General features: G+C 44.7%; 1 protein-coding gene across 1 annotated transcript; it reads left to right on the forward strand.

Moving 5' to 3' along the window:
- Positions 1–1673: 1673 nt before the first annotated feature.
- Positions 1674–4460, forward strand: CGA (glycoprotein hormones, alpha polypeptide). The gene is made up of 3 exons (XM_054195068.1): positions 1674–1773; positions 2713–2897; positions 4383–4460. Exons 1-3 carry the CDS (start codon positions 1674–1676, stop codon positions 4458–4460), a joined length of 363 nt encoding a protein of 120 aa, XP_054051043.1.
- The last annotated feature ends 6962 nt before the right edge of the window (positions 4461–11422 follow it).

Raw genomic sequence — 11422 nt, forward strand, 5'->3', positions numbered from 1 at the left:
CTCCCGATTTCTCTACCTCCTCCCCAACCAGCAGCTCAGTGGGACGGGAATGGGGGTTGCGGTCAGTTCATCACATGTTATCTCTGCAGCTCCTTCCTCCTCAGCAGAAGGACTCTCACACTCTTCCCCTGCTCCGGTGTGGGGTCACTCCCACAGGAGACAGTTCTCCATGAACTTCAATATGAATCCTTCCCACAGGCTGCAGTTCTTCACAAACTGCTCCAGCGTGGGTCCCCCACAGAGTCACAAGGTCCTGCCAGCAAACCTGCTCCAGTGTGGACTTCTCTCTCTCCATGGGTCCGCGGGTCCTGCCAGGAACCTGCTCCAGCATGGGCTTCCCATGGGGTCACAGCCTCCTTCGGGCATCCACCTGCTCCAGCATGGTGTCCTCCTTGGGCTGCAGGTGGTATCTGCTCCACTATGGACCACCATAGGCTGCAGGGGGTAGCCTGCCTCACCATGGTCTTCAGCATGGGCTGCAGGGGAATCTCTGCTCTGGCACCTGGAGCACCTCCTTATCCCCCTACTTCACTGACCTTGATGTCTGCAGAGTTGTTTCACATATTCTGACTCCTCTCTCCATTGTGCACGGTTTTTTTTTCCTCCTTCTTAAATATGTTGTCAAAGAGGTGCTACCACCGTCCCTGATGGGCTTGGCCTTGGCCAGTGGTGGGTCTGTCTTGTACCTGCCGGCATTGGCTCTACCGGACATGGGGGAGCTTCTAGCGGCTTCTCGCAGAAGCCACCCCTGTAGACCCCCCCCCACTACTGAAACCTTGCTATGCAAACCCAATACACCTTGCATGATGCAGGTGGCCCTGGGGCTGTTTCAGACCCTCCTGAGCTCTCTCTTGGCGCCATGTCTCCTCGGGCGCTCTGCAGCACAGTATGTGGTGCCTCTCTAAATATATAGATCAGAAGAGCTTTCTCCCACTGAGGGACAGGACTGAAAATCGGTTAATGGGGACTTTGGCATTAGAGAAGTCATAGAATCATACAATCATTTAGGTTAGAAAAGACCTTTAAGATCATCGTATTCAACTGTAAACCTAACACTGCCAAGTCCAGCACTAAATTATGTCCCTAAGCGAGCCTTTTAAATACTTCCAGGGTTGATTACTCAACCACTTCCCTGGGCAGCCTGTTCCAATGCTTGATAACCCTTTCAGTGAAGAAATTTTTCCTAATATCCAATCTAAACCTCCCCTGGCACAACTTGAGGCCATTTCAGCATGTGGACAAATAATCTGACTCTTGATTCAGGAAATTATGTCCTGATGTGAAATTATTTTCCCTGAATTTAGTGTTTCCATGTCCCGGATCTGCAGATTCTTTCATTTTCTCCATAAGCATTTGTTGGCTTTATCCAGTCTACCATAAATATTAGACAGTTATGATGTTTGAAGTTTATGTGCTGTGGTTTATGTTAATGTTCAGGAAAAAAAAAGTTAAGGCCAGAAAGAAAGGCACATTTTTGTTATTGTGATGAAGTCAGTTTTCTGAGCCTATAAAATGCACATCAGTACACTGCATTTTCAGTTTCCGATCCCAGTTCTAAATTGCCTCTGTTACTTGCACTGAATACTCTATCAGTGTGTAGCCTAGATACTGGTACTGTAACCAGTGCGAAACAGTCCTTTAAAAATGTGTATATTTGTATTTTCAGATAGATCATGGATTGCTACAGGAAGTATGCAGCTGTCACTTTGACCATTTTGTCTGTATTTCTGCATCTTCTTCATGCTTTCCCAGATGGAGAGTTTCTCATGCAGGGTAAGCTGCTTTCAGCGTTCAGAAATAGGGCAATTGTTCATAAAGAGTATTAAACTTTCACATGTTTTATAAATGTGGTCATATATCTTATCATTCATTTGCATTTATTGACACTGAGATATGAAGGTGTAATAAATCAAGATAATTTTGCTATGAGTATACTTCCTATTTCTTCTCTAAACTTGCTTTCTCCAGGTTAAGAGTCCCCCAGATGACCGTGACCTCATGCTGATGTGGGTGATCTTAATCCTTGAAACATTATCAAAAAAACCATTTTGATTTCTTGTACTCATGAGATCCAAATGGCAACGTAACATCAGGAACCATAGCTTCTTTTCGTTATATGCAGAATATTATTCCTCCGTAGATCCCAGAATATGGGATGTTGTTGGTGTAGCATTCTACAAAAGAGGCATATTAGGAAGATTTTAGGGGCCTTTTGGAGGTTGTTTTTGTTTTGTTTTTTTTTTTATTCAGCCTCAAACTGAATATAGAAAAATGTGAGCTACAAAAATCTCAAAACTCTTGACAACGGAGTCTTGCATCAGAACAGGCAATGTCTAAGAAGCACTACAAATCCTGATGGTGCTATTTAACTACCTGTAGGTATTAGGAAGCTTTCTAGGGACAGCTAGTGTAGTAGACATACAAAAACCCCTCCACAACTGTCAACAAAATTAAGTTGGAAAACGAGACAAGACACAATAATGTTTGTGCATTACCTAGAAAGCAACACTAGTTTTACAGCCGGTGAGTGTTGCAGGGTTGAAGGACCCGAAAGAGAGGAGCTTTGGTGTCTGTGTTTTTCTGTTCTGCAGATGTCAAGCAGGAGAATGCGGTTGGTGCTTCCTCTCACCCCCTGCACTTTCCCTTTCTTTTTGGAAATGAGAATACAGATGGAGACCAAGTAAAAGTCTCTTCCTTATATTTCTGTGGCAGGTTGTCCAGAGTGCAAGCTAGGGGAGAACAGATTCTTTTCCAAGCCAGGAGCACCCATTTACCAGTGCACTGGGTGCTGTTTCTCCCGAGCCTATCCCACTCCAATGAGGTCCAAGAAGACCATGCTCGTTCCAAAGAACATTACATCAGAAGCAACGTGCTGCGTAGCAAAGGCTTTTACCAAGGTGAGGGCGTGAATGAGACCTATTTAAGCTTCTTTTAGGATGCAATGTTTAGCTGAACCAGTGCATATAAGAGAATATGTTTTTGCTGGAGGATATTGGCGAGCTATTTGAGGGAGACTCCTTGGCATTTATATCCTTTGCGTTTGGGTTCTTTTTTTTCTAAAGAGGAAATTAAAGTGTCAGCCAGTACTGAGTCTGATATTCAGTCGGGATGTGGACATTGATACAGTGTCACTGACTTCAGTGAAACTGCTTTGACTCGTGACACCTGAAGTTCTGGTGGTGGACTTCTTGTCTCCTTTTTTTTAACTCTCCTGCATGTGCACCCTCCCCTTAAATGCTGTGCAGTGTGCACTTGATTTTAATTAGTCATTTTTCTTGCATCTTTCTTGCATAGACAGGAGTTCTCTGGGAAGGTGGCTGGTCAATACTATCAATTATGTGTATGGGAATGAGGGACCAAAACCATCTGTGCTCGTTAGATTAATTGAGGTTGTGTTTATTTTTAATAGTATAACCAAGAGGGAACTGTAAATGTGTGCAACTACTTTGAGCATTTAGCACTCTCATCTGGAAGGTTATCTTAAAGAGAGTGTCTGCTAAAGCTAATTATTTTGGGAGTGATTCAGCTCCAGGTGAAGAAACCTTAAATTTGATTTAAGAAATGGTGAGCTAGTTGAAACAAGCTAAAGTGTCTATCCTGTGGTGATCTGAATCGGGCTTGTTGAGTGTGTTGACTGGAGGCTCAGTTCAGTTACCCACTCACAGATTTGGTGTCATTTGAGATACCCTGAGGTACTCAAGACATCTGCATATGGCTGGTAGACAGGATACATAAAAGACCTTCTGGAGTGACAGCTGGAGGCTCGGTGGGATCCCCTCTGACATCTCAACTAGCAATCGACAGCTCTGTGTGCACTGCTGAACAGAGCGGTGGGTCTCCACTGGCTGTGAGGAGAACCCAGATACCCAACTTACCTATAGACACCTACAGCTGAACCCGTCCTGGCTCTTCATCTGAGTAGAGCATAGATCTTTTTGTAGGCCACCAACATTATGCTTGCCCTTAGGCAGCAACTAGAATTTGTTTGAGATTTAAAATAAAGATGACTCATTATGTTTGCAGCCTCCGTTTTTGTAATCCCCATGTGAAACATTTTAAGGACACTTCCTGATTTTTCATGGATTGGTTACTTGACACTTTTTGAAAATCAGACTTAAGGAAGTGCCAAATAAAGGACACGAAACTATGTCACTATGCATGTCACTGTTGAAAACCTTCTCTTTATGGCTCTGAAAGCCACTGGTGATGCGGCTTCACAGGTTGGTGTTGAGAGGCTGTTCTGGTGCACATACCCCAAGGAGCCTGTATACGTTGTGGTTAAAAAAAGGGCTTCAGGTGTCTTTTACTTGAGAATGCTGGTTTTACTGTGTAGATAATCCTAATTATTTGTTACATGTGTGTGTTTTCTTTTTTTTTCCAAGATTACCCTTAAGGACAATGTGAAGATAGAGAACCATACAGATTGTCACTGCAGTACCTGCTACTATCATAAATCCTAAAGCCCGTCCCTTTGTTATTGACCAAGGACAACGGTGAATGGAATATTTGTTTTTCAGCTTTTGTTGCACCACTATGTAAAATTTTATGTTTTCTGGTCAAGACAATGGGTAGACCTTTGAATAAGATGGATGGCTGTTTTATTTCCTCTTTGCTTCTTCATGCATTTAAGTAAGTTTAATTATTTCCATTAGGGATAAAATACAGCACTTGCATGAAAACTGAAGGCTTGATCTATTTTTAAAATAAACTGTCAGTTAAATCATCAATGTTTCTTGAGGAAAAATGATGATTTAATAGCTTAAACCAAAAAATGATTCTGCTGCAGTTAATTTCAAGATTTCTTTTTTTTTTTTTTTTTGTGGGAGAGGGAGGGAAGGAGGAAGGGAGGGAAGGGAAAGTGGACAGAAAAAGAATCCATAATTTCCCTTTATTCATTTAGTGATTAGATTTTTTTGAAGGCTCAACATTTTGTTTCTCCTGTTTCTCTTCCGTTTTTTCTTTACCTTGTGAGCAGAAAGTTTAACAGTATATCACCTATGTGTGGCACTCTGTCTTTCTGTGTCATCTTTTATTTTTCTTTGAACTTAATCTCCTCCCATGTAGACAGATAAATGGATGCACAACCAGACGTTATAAAGAATTGTACAGTTTCATGTAGCAATCGTGTAATAGAAGGGTGGTACAACAGTGTTAGCTGTTTAAGGTATGCCTGAGCAGCATGGTATAGGGCTTTAGTAATTCCCAAATGCAGTGTTCTGGACTCAGATATACAAATGGGAAAGGTAAGAAATATGTTAGGTGAAAAGAGGACTACAGAATATGTATTCGGAAATACATGACCGTAAAACTGTAAACCGGGATTTTAGACATAGCACTTGTTCAGTTGTAGTGAGTTGGATCGGGGTCTCTGGAGCAACTGCTTGCAGGTCTGGAGCCTGCCCATGGGAACTGAAGGGCACGAATTCCCCTGCACTTCACCCTAATATCTGGGATGAGGACATCAGCCCAGATGTATGGTCGCTGTCTGCAAGGGTTTAAATGTTCTGTCTCAAAAAGCCTCCGATACATTTGTGGGGGATTTCCCTGCAGCAGATGCTGTGAAGGTAGCAGTGAGAGCTTTTAATGGGGACAGGGAAGGTTACCTGGGGTCAGCCTGTGAGGGTGGCTGGTCTGTCCTGGGGCATGGCCATGGCTGATGTCTGCTGCAGTGCCCATTGACTGAAATAGTTTGGACAGGCCTCCAGGGCTAAGCTGTGAAGGGGCACTTGAGCAGCCCAAGACCAGCAGGATCTAATGATGGTTTAAATCCACTATTCATCCACCCTTCTGTCTATTGGAGTGCAAATCCAGTGCTGTCTTCTAAGAATACAATCATGAGGCTTTGTGGAGAAGAAAAGACTTCTCCTAGATAGGGGAGATGAGGTTCTTAAGAGAAGCATTATTCAGGATATGTCCAGTAAATCTTATTAGCCTGATCTCCATGCCTTAACCCCCTGACTCAGTCTCACCCCTGGGAACCACTGATCTGGTCAAGTCCCACGTCTTAGTGCAGAATCAGCTGCACCGTGCCATTCCTGGGAGATGTTTTGCCTGACTTGCTCTTGAAAAAAACCTCCAGTGGTTATTCCAGAATCTTCCAAGGAGACTGATCTTGTTGCTTCACTATTCTTACTATGCTGGAAAAATTCAATTGTCTGGAAAGTTTTTCCCTGATATTTTGTCTATGTCTCATTTGCTTTGACATTACTTTTTGTCAAAACATATGGAGCACCTCTCTCATGAGGAAAGGCTGAGACCTGGGTCTGTTTAGCCTGGAGAAGAGAAGACTGAGAGGGGATCTCATCAATGCTTATAGATATCTAAAGGGTGGGTGTCAAGAGGATGGGGCCAGACTCTTTTCAGTGGTGCCCAGCGAGACAAGGGACAACGGGCACAAACTGGAACACAGGAAATTCTGTCTAAACATGAGGAAAAACTTTACTTTGAGGGCGCCAGAGCACCGGAACAGGCTGCCCAGAGAAGATATGGAGTCTCCTTCTCTAGAGATACTCCAAACCCGCCTGGATGTGATCCTGTCCAGCCTCCTCTAGGTGAACCTGCTTTGGGAGGAGGTTGGACTAGATGATCTCTGAAGGTCCCTTCCAAACCCTGGCATTCTGTGATTCTGTGAAAGGGGAGGTAGTCCTGTAGGGTGGTCTTTAGGATGAGTTTAATAACATCAGCAGCACAGGTTTTCACAGTGAGAAGTCTAATTTCTCATTCCGGATGATCACTCAAGACATTATGGGAATACACATCAGGCAGCTGCTGTAGCTGACTCGCAATTCCAAGCTGTTGTACAATTTTATTAAACATGATTGATGCGGGTACTTTTGCAGGAGAGCCAGGTCCTGCCTGGGATTTCTGGGCAACGAGAGAGGAGTGATATGAAGCTGCAAGCTGATTACCTTTGGGAATGGTATTGCATTTTCTCATAACTTGGACAGGACTGAAAGGGAGAGCAGAGAAGCACGTTCTCTGAAGTTCACTTGCAGGGCAGATGTGCCTTTTCGCCCTGCCAAAATTCTTGGATGACCTCTTACTCAAGTGAGCTCCTCTGTCAGTATCAAGTGCTTGCTTGTCTATCTGTGCCTGTGCTGCTCACAATAGCAGATTGGTGACACGACAAAATTCTGTTTGCGTCTTCTGAATCAACTTCTGTTGTAAAACCATAGAAATATTGAAAACCAGTAACCGACTAGAGTGAAACCCGTGCCGTAAAGAAGACATGGGATGCTGTAGCCCTGTGTCCTTCTAGGATGCCTGGTCTCATTTTTGTTCTCAGCGCCTTTTCATTCTCGCTTGTACAAAGCCGTTTAGTCATGAACTTCTCAACTCACGGATCCCTCTCCCCCCGCTAAGGCGACCTCAGGCATCAGGAGCTCGCAAAGTGTGTATTGGGGGGGGGACGTGGAATGCGGGAGCATCCTCCTCATTATCTGTCTCCCACTCTTCGGTTCGAAAGAAACAACGCATCCCAAGGAAAGTGGTAAAATAAACACGCAGGTACACAAACCTAACAGCGGGCGATAAGGACAAGACAATAAGGGAGACCAGACCTCTTCAAGCCCCTGATGGCTGGGCCGTTGGCGCTGGCGGGGGGGGCGCAGCCAGAGCTCTAACCGGAGGGACGGGGCGGTGCGGCTGCCCTCGGGGCGGCGGGCTGATGGGGGGGGCGAGACGGGGGCGCTGTGCGAAACTTCCTACGGGGTTATCAGAAGAGGGTTGGGGGACTCTGCAAAACTTGTTATGGGGTGTTTAGAGGAAGGGCCAAAGGTGGAGGAAGGTGGTGGTGGTGGGGATTGGGGAGGAGGAAGCGTTGGAAAACAGAGAGGGGTATTAAAGGGGCCGGTCATGTGTGCGAGCTGCCAGTCAATACGCTTGTCTGACTGAGCCCTTTGCTTGGTCATTGCAGTCTGTCCTATCTTCTTATTAAATCCTTTACTTAACTTTTTTTTCTTTTTTTCTTTCCCCCTGTGCAATCTCACTTTCCATCCTATGTGCGAGTGCTGCAAGGCCTAAGTGGTAACAGCTGCAGAAGGGACCCCAGGCAACTAGAGAGACCAATGTACAGGGGAGGTGTGGGTAGTCCCAACTGGAGGGACCGGGAGCCATAAGGCTTGTGGGTCTAGGTGTCAGCCATTGGAGGGACCAGGGTGTATGTTTGTGTGGGAGAGGTATGAATAGCAGCACCTGTAAATACCTAAGTGTGTTTATTTTTCCCCCAGTGAATTTAATCCTGTGTGCACGTATATGTGTAATTTTCTAGCAAACTTCAAGCTCGATTAGTTGGTGAGCAGGAGGAAGCCTGCATCTGGAAGGACTCGAGGTCGGAGCCTGTGCTGGGTAAGGGAACCCAGGGTCTGGGCATGGGTGGACTGAGCATTTTTGTTAATATTCAAGTGATCTGTGATTGTGGGGGTGCTTGTGAGACGAGTGTGTAGTGCACGCCTCTGCTTACTGGCAAACCTCAAGCTGAACTGGCTGGCAAGTGGGAGGAGACCTGCTTACCGAGTAAGGGAGCCCGGGCATGGGTAATAGAGGGGTTTATAGGCTGGGCTGATATTCGAGGACCTGTGAATGTCACTGTACTTGTGAATCTAGAATATGAGGGTACATATGTTTTCATAGAGGACTTTCCTGATCAGCCAGAGAGGAGGAACAGGACTGGGCTTGCTTACATTTAAGTGAGGGTTGTTGGTTTTTATATGGGCGCACCTAAAGGCAGTGGTCCATCAGGTAGCCTGTGCGTCCGGCTGCCTTGTGCCCTCTGTGTGTATGTGTGTGTGTGTGTGTGCGCGCGCCTGTCTGATGCTCAGCTTTGCTGCTGACTTAACCTGCACGAAAGGACAGTGTCCCTCGGGATGGAGAGACCTCCTGAGTCCCTGCCTGTCCCCAGCTGGGCTGCAGCAGGCAGCAAGGAGGAATCCCTGGGTCCCGGAGTCCACGGGGTTCAGCAGCCAACCTTTACATCCTTAACGTATATTATACAAATACGTTGGGTTTTTTACATTGTAGCTGTTAGAATCAGGTGAAATTTAATTGTTCATAGGTGAAGGTGAGTGCAAAAGCAAGGCCATAGTCAGAAGAGTGATGGTGGTAGGTCAGTGAGCCCATACACATTGGGGCCAGGAAAAACAATGCTACGTGTTGTTAGGAAGCTAATACTGTTGACCATAATAGAAAAGAAATAGGATATGAAAGAGAAATGCTGGAATACAATCTAGATTTATATCTGTAGGGATTGAATAACAGATTTCCAGTAGGAATGGAAAACAGGAAAAAAAGTACAATATAGTTACATTACATTAGAAAACGGCTGAGATAGAGGCTAGATCAATCATATATATTAGAGAGGGCACGGAAAGACAATGTCACAAAATCAGAAGAGAGTCTAATCTCTTGTTTACAGAGATAGCCAATGTGCATCTTCTGTATTTTAGGAACAGAGTATCTGTGCATGGAGTTTAAATGAAGTCCTTGTCAGTGTGGTTTATAAGTAGTAATAAATCAGTCAGGCTGATGCTGCGGATTAAAAATGCTGAAGATCAAGCAAGCTGAAGATAAAAATGATATGTTTTTACTGTCACAGTGACCTATATAAACCTACATCGCCATAGTCCTAATAACGAATTCATTCTGTGAGTAGAGGGACTAATGGACCTTGATTTCCTGACGATCTGTGCCCTGCCCCACTGAAGGCCTGTTTTGCCATGACCTTGGCAACCCCCTCTCCCTCCTCCCTGGACATCCCCATGGGGTGCCCTCTCGAGCTGCTGCAGAGCCACCAGCCAGAGCCAGGGCTGTGCCACTGTTTGTCCGTCCAGTGTGTTTTCTTTGGGGTGCTACTGACTTCTTTTCAATCAGACCCCAATTTTTATATCTTGCCATTATCAGGTGTTGATTTTCACAAAGCTGGTAAGACCTTCCAAGGGCTGAGGTCATTACCCATCACCTGAAAAAAGAAACCGAAAGAAAGCAAAGGGTTAAACAGTTGCTGAGGAGCGGCTGTCAGACAGCTGTGTGGACAGACAGCCTGAATGCCTCACTGCTGCAAGATGCCAGGCTAAAAATCCTTCCGATGATTCAGAGGTATTGCGATTTCCAGTCCACAGCTGGTGAGCGCAGGAAGGGTGTCTTCTCGGCAGAAAGATAAAGCTCTTGAGCTGTAGGGATTTTAATGAACTGAAATTTCAGACCAGACTTCTTATTCTGAGCAAGCCTGAGAAGCTGCAAGTGAGCAGTAGCCTTCCTTTTCTCTCCCTGTCAGCCTGCCTAAACAATGATTCTAAATAGTGGTGAGGGGAAAAGAGATTATCCCAGGACTTGTGTTGGATAAGTACAGGCTATATGTCTCCCCTCCACAGCTGAGGGAAAGCTCCTTACTAACTTGGAAGTCACCTAAATATATTTATATATAGCAGGAGCCTCTTGCAGTGGAGAGAAGGCTGTTTGGCTGTGTCAGAGAGGATTGCCATGAAAAAAGAGGGATTTGAAGATGACAACGGGAAACATGTAAACACATTTGGTGGTGGAATAAAACTAACAATTAATCACTTCGTTAGTGTCTGGAGGATTTCCCCATTTAAGGGTTTTCCCTGTTGCTCCGCAGTTTCCCATGTCTCTGGGATATGTTAACCCAGCACTTGGCCCGCAGTCAGGGTGGAGTAAGATGCCACCTCATTATATGCACACGTGTAAGCAGTAAATCTAACAGTTACTGTCCTGCCAAACCATTCTGGGTGTTGAAGTATGAGAGAAACCAGTATTCTTTCTGAGGGAAACAAAAAAACCAGCAAACTTGCTTTGGGAGAGGATTTAATCTCAGTGTAATTTCTTGGTATTTTTTTATTATATTTATTTGATAGTTTGTTGTAAAAAACATCTGTCTCTCTCCATGGTTTGGATGGTCTAAAAGCATAAGAAATACCTTTCTGGTCAAAGCAATCGTCCTTCTAGCCCAAGTACTCTGTTTCTGACTCCGGCAATGTCAGATGCTGTTTAGGACAGCACATGAGTTTGGCCACTTCTTGCAGTCAGTTCCCCTTCTGCCACCTCCAGTATCCACATTTGTTTACCTGGGGGGTGTTAGAGGGTACTTCTCTGCCGTGTTCTTTTTGTACCTACCCATGCACTTTTTTTCTGTGAATTTATCTAGCCCGGTTTGAACCTGATGATATTATCTACCTCCATAAACTTCTGTCACAGTAAGTTAGAGAAGTATAAAAAATACTTACTTTAATCAGTTTTAAAGTAGTTTCCTAGATATTGCCTTCATTTTTTTGCAGTATTTAACTGTTCCTCTTCTTAGTGTTTTCCTCTCCATCACATAGAGCCCAGCATTTTCAGGTTTTCGTTTGTCAGGCAGCTGCTTGATCATTTTTGTTGTTTTCCTCTGTACCTGCTCTGACCCTACTGCATC

This window comes from Rissa tridactyla, chromosome 3, assembly GCF_028500815.1.
Source record: "Rissa tridactyla isolate bRisTri1 chromosome 3, bRisTri1.patW.cur.20221130, whole genome shotgun sequence".
NCBI lineage: Eukaryota > Metazoa > Chordata > Aves > Charadriiformes > Laridae > Rissa > Rissa tridactyla.

Coding starts and splice junctions, on each gene's coding strand:
- CGA (XM_054195068.1), top strand. CDS start 1,674: ATGGATTGCTACAGGAAGTATGCAGCTGTCACTTTGACCATTTTGTCT. Junction 1,774..2,712: donor TGGAGAGTTTCTCATGCAGG/GTAAGCTGCTTT, acceptor TTTCTGTGGCAG/GTTGTCCAGAGTGCAAGCTA. Junction 2,898..4,382: donor TAGCAAAGGCTTTTACCAAG/GTGAGGGCGTGA, acceptor TTTTTTTCCAAG/ATTACCCTTAAGGACAATGT.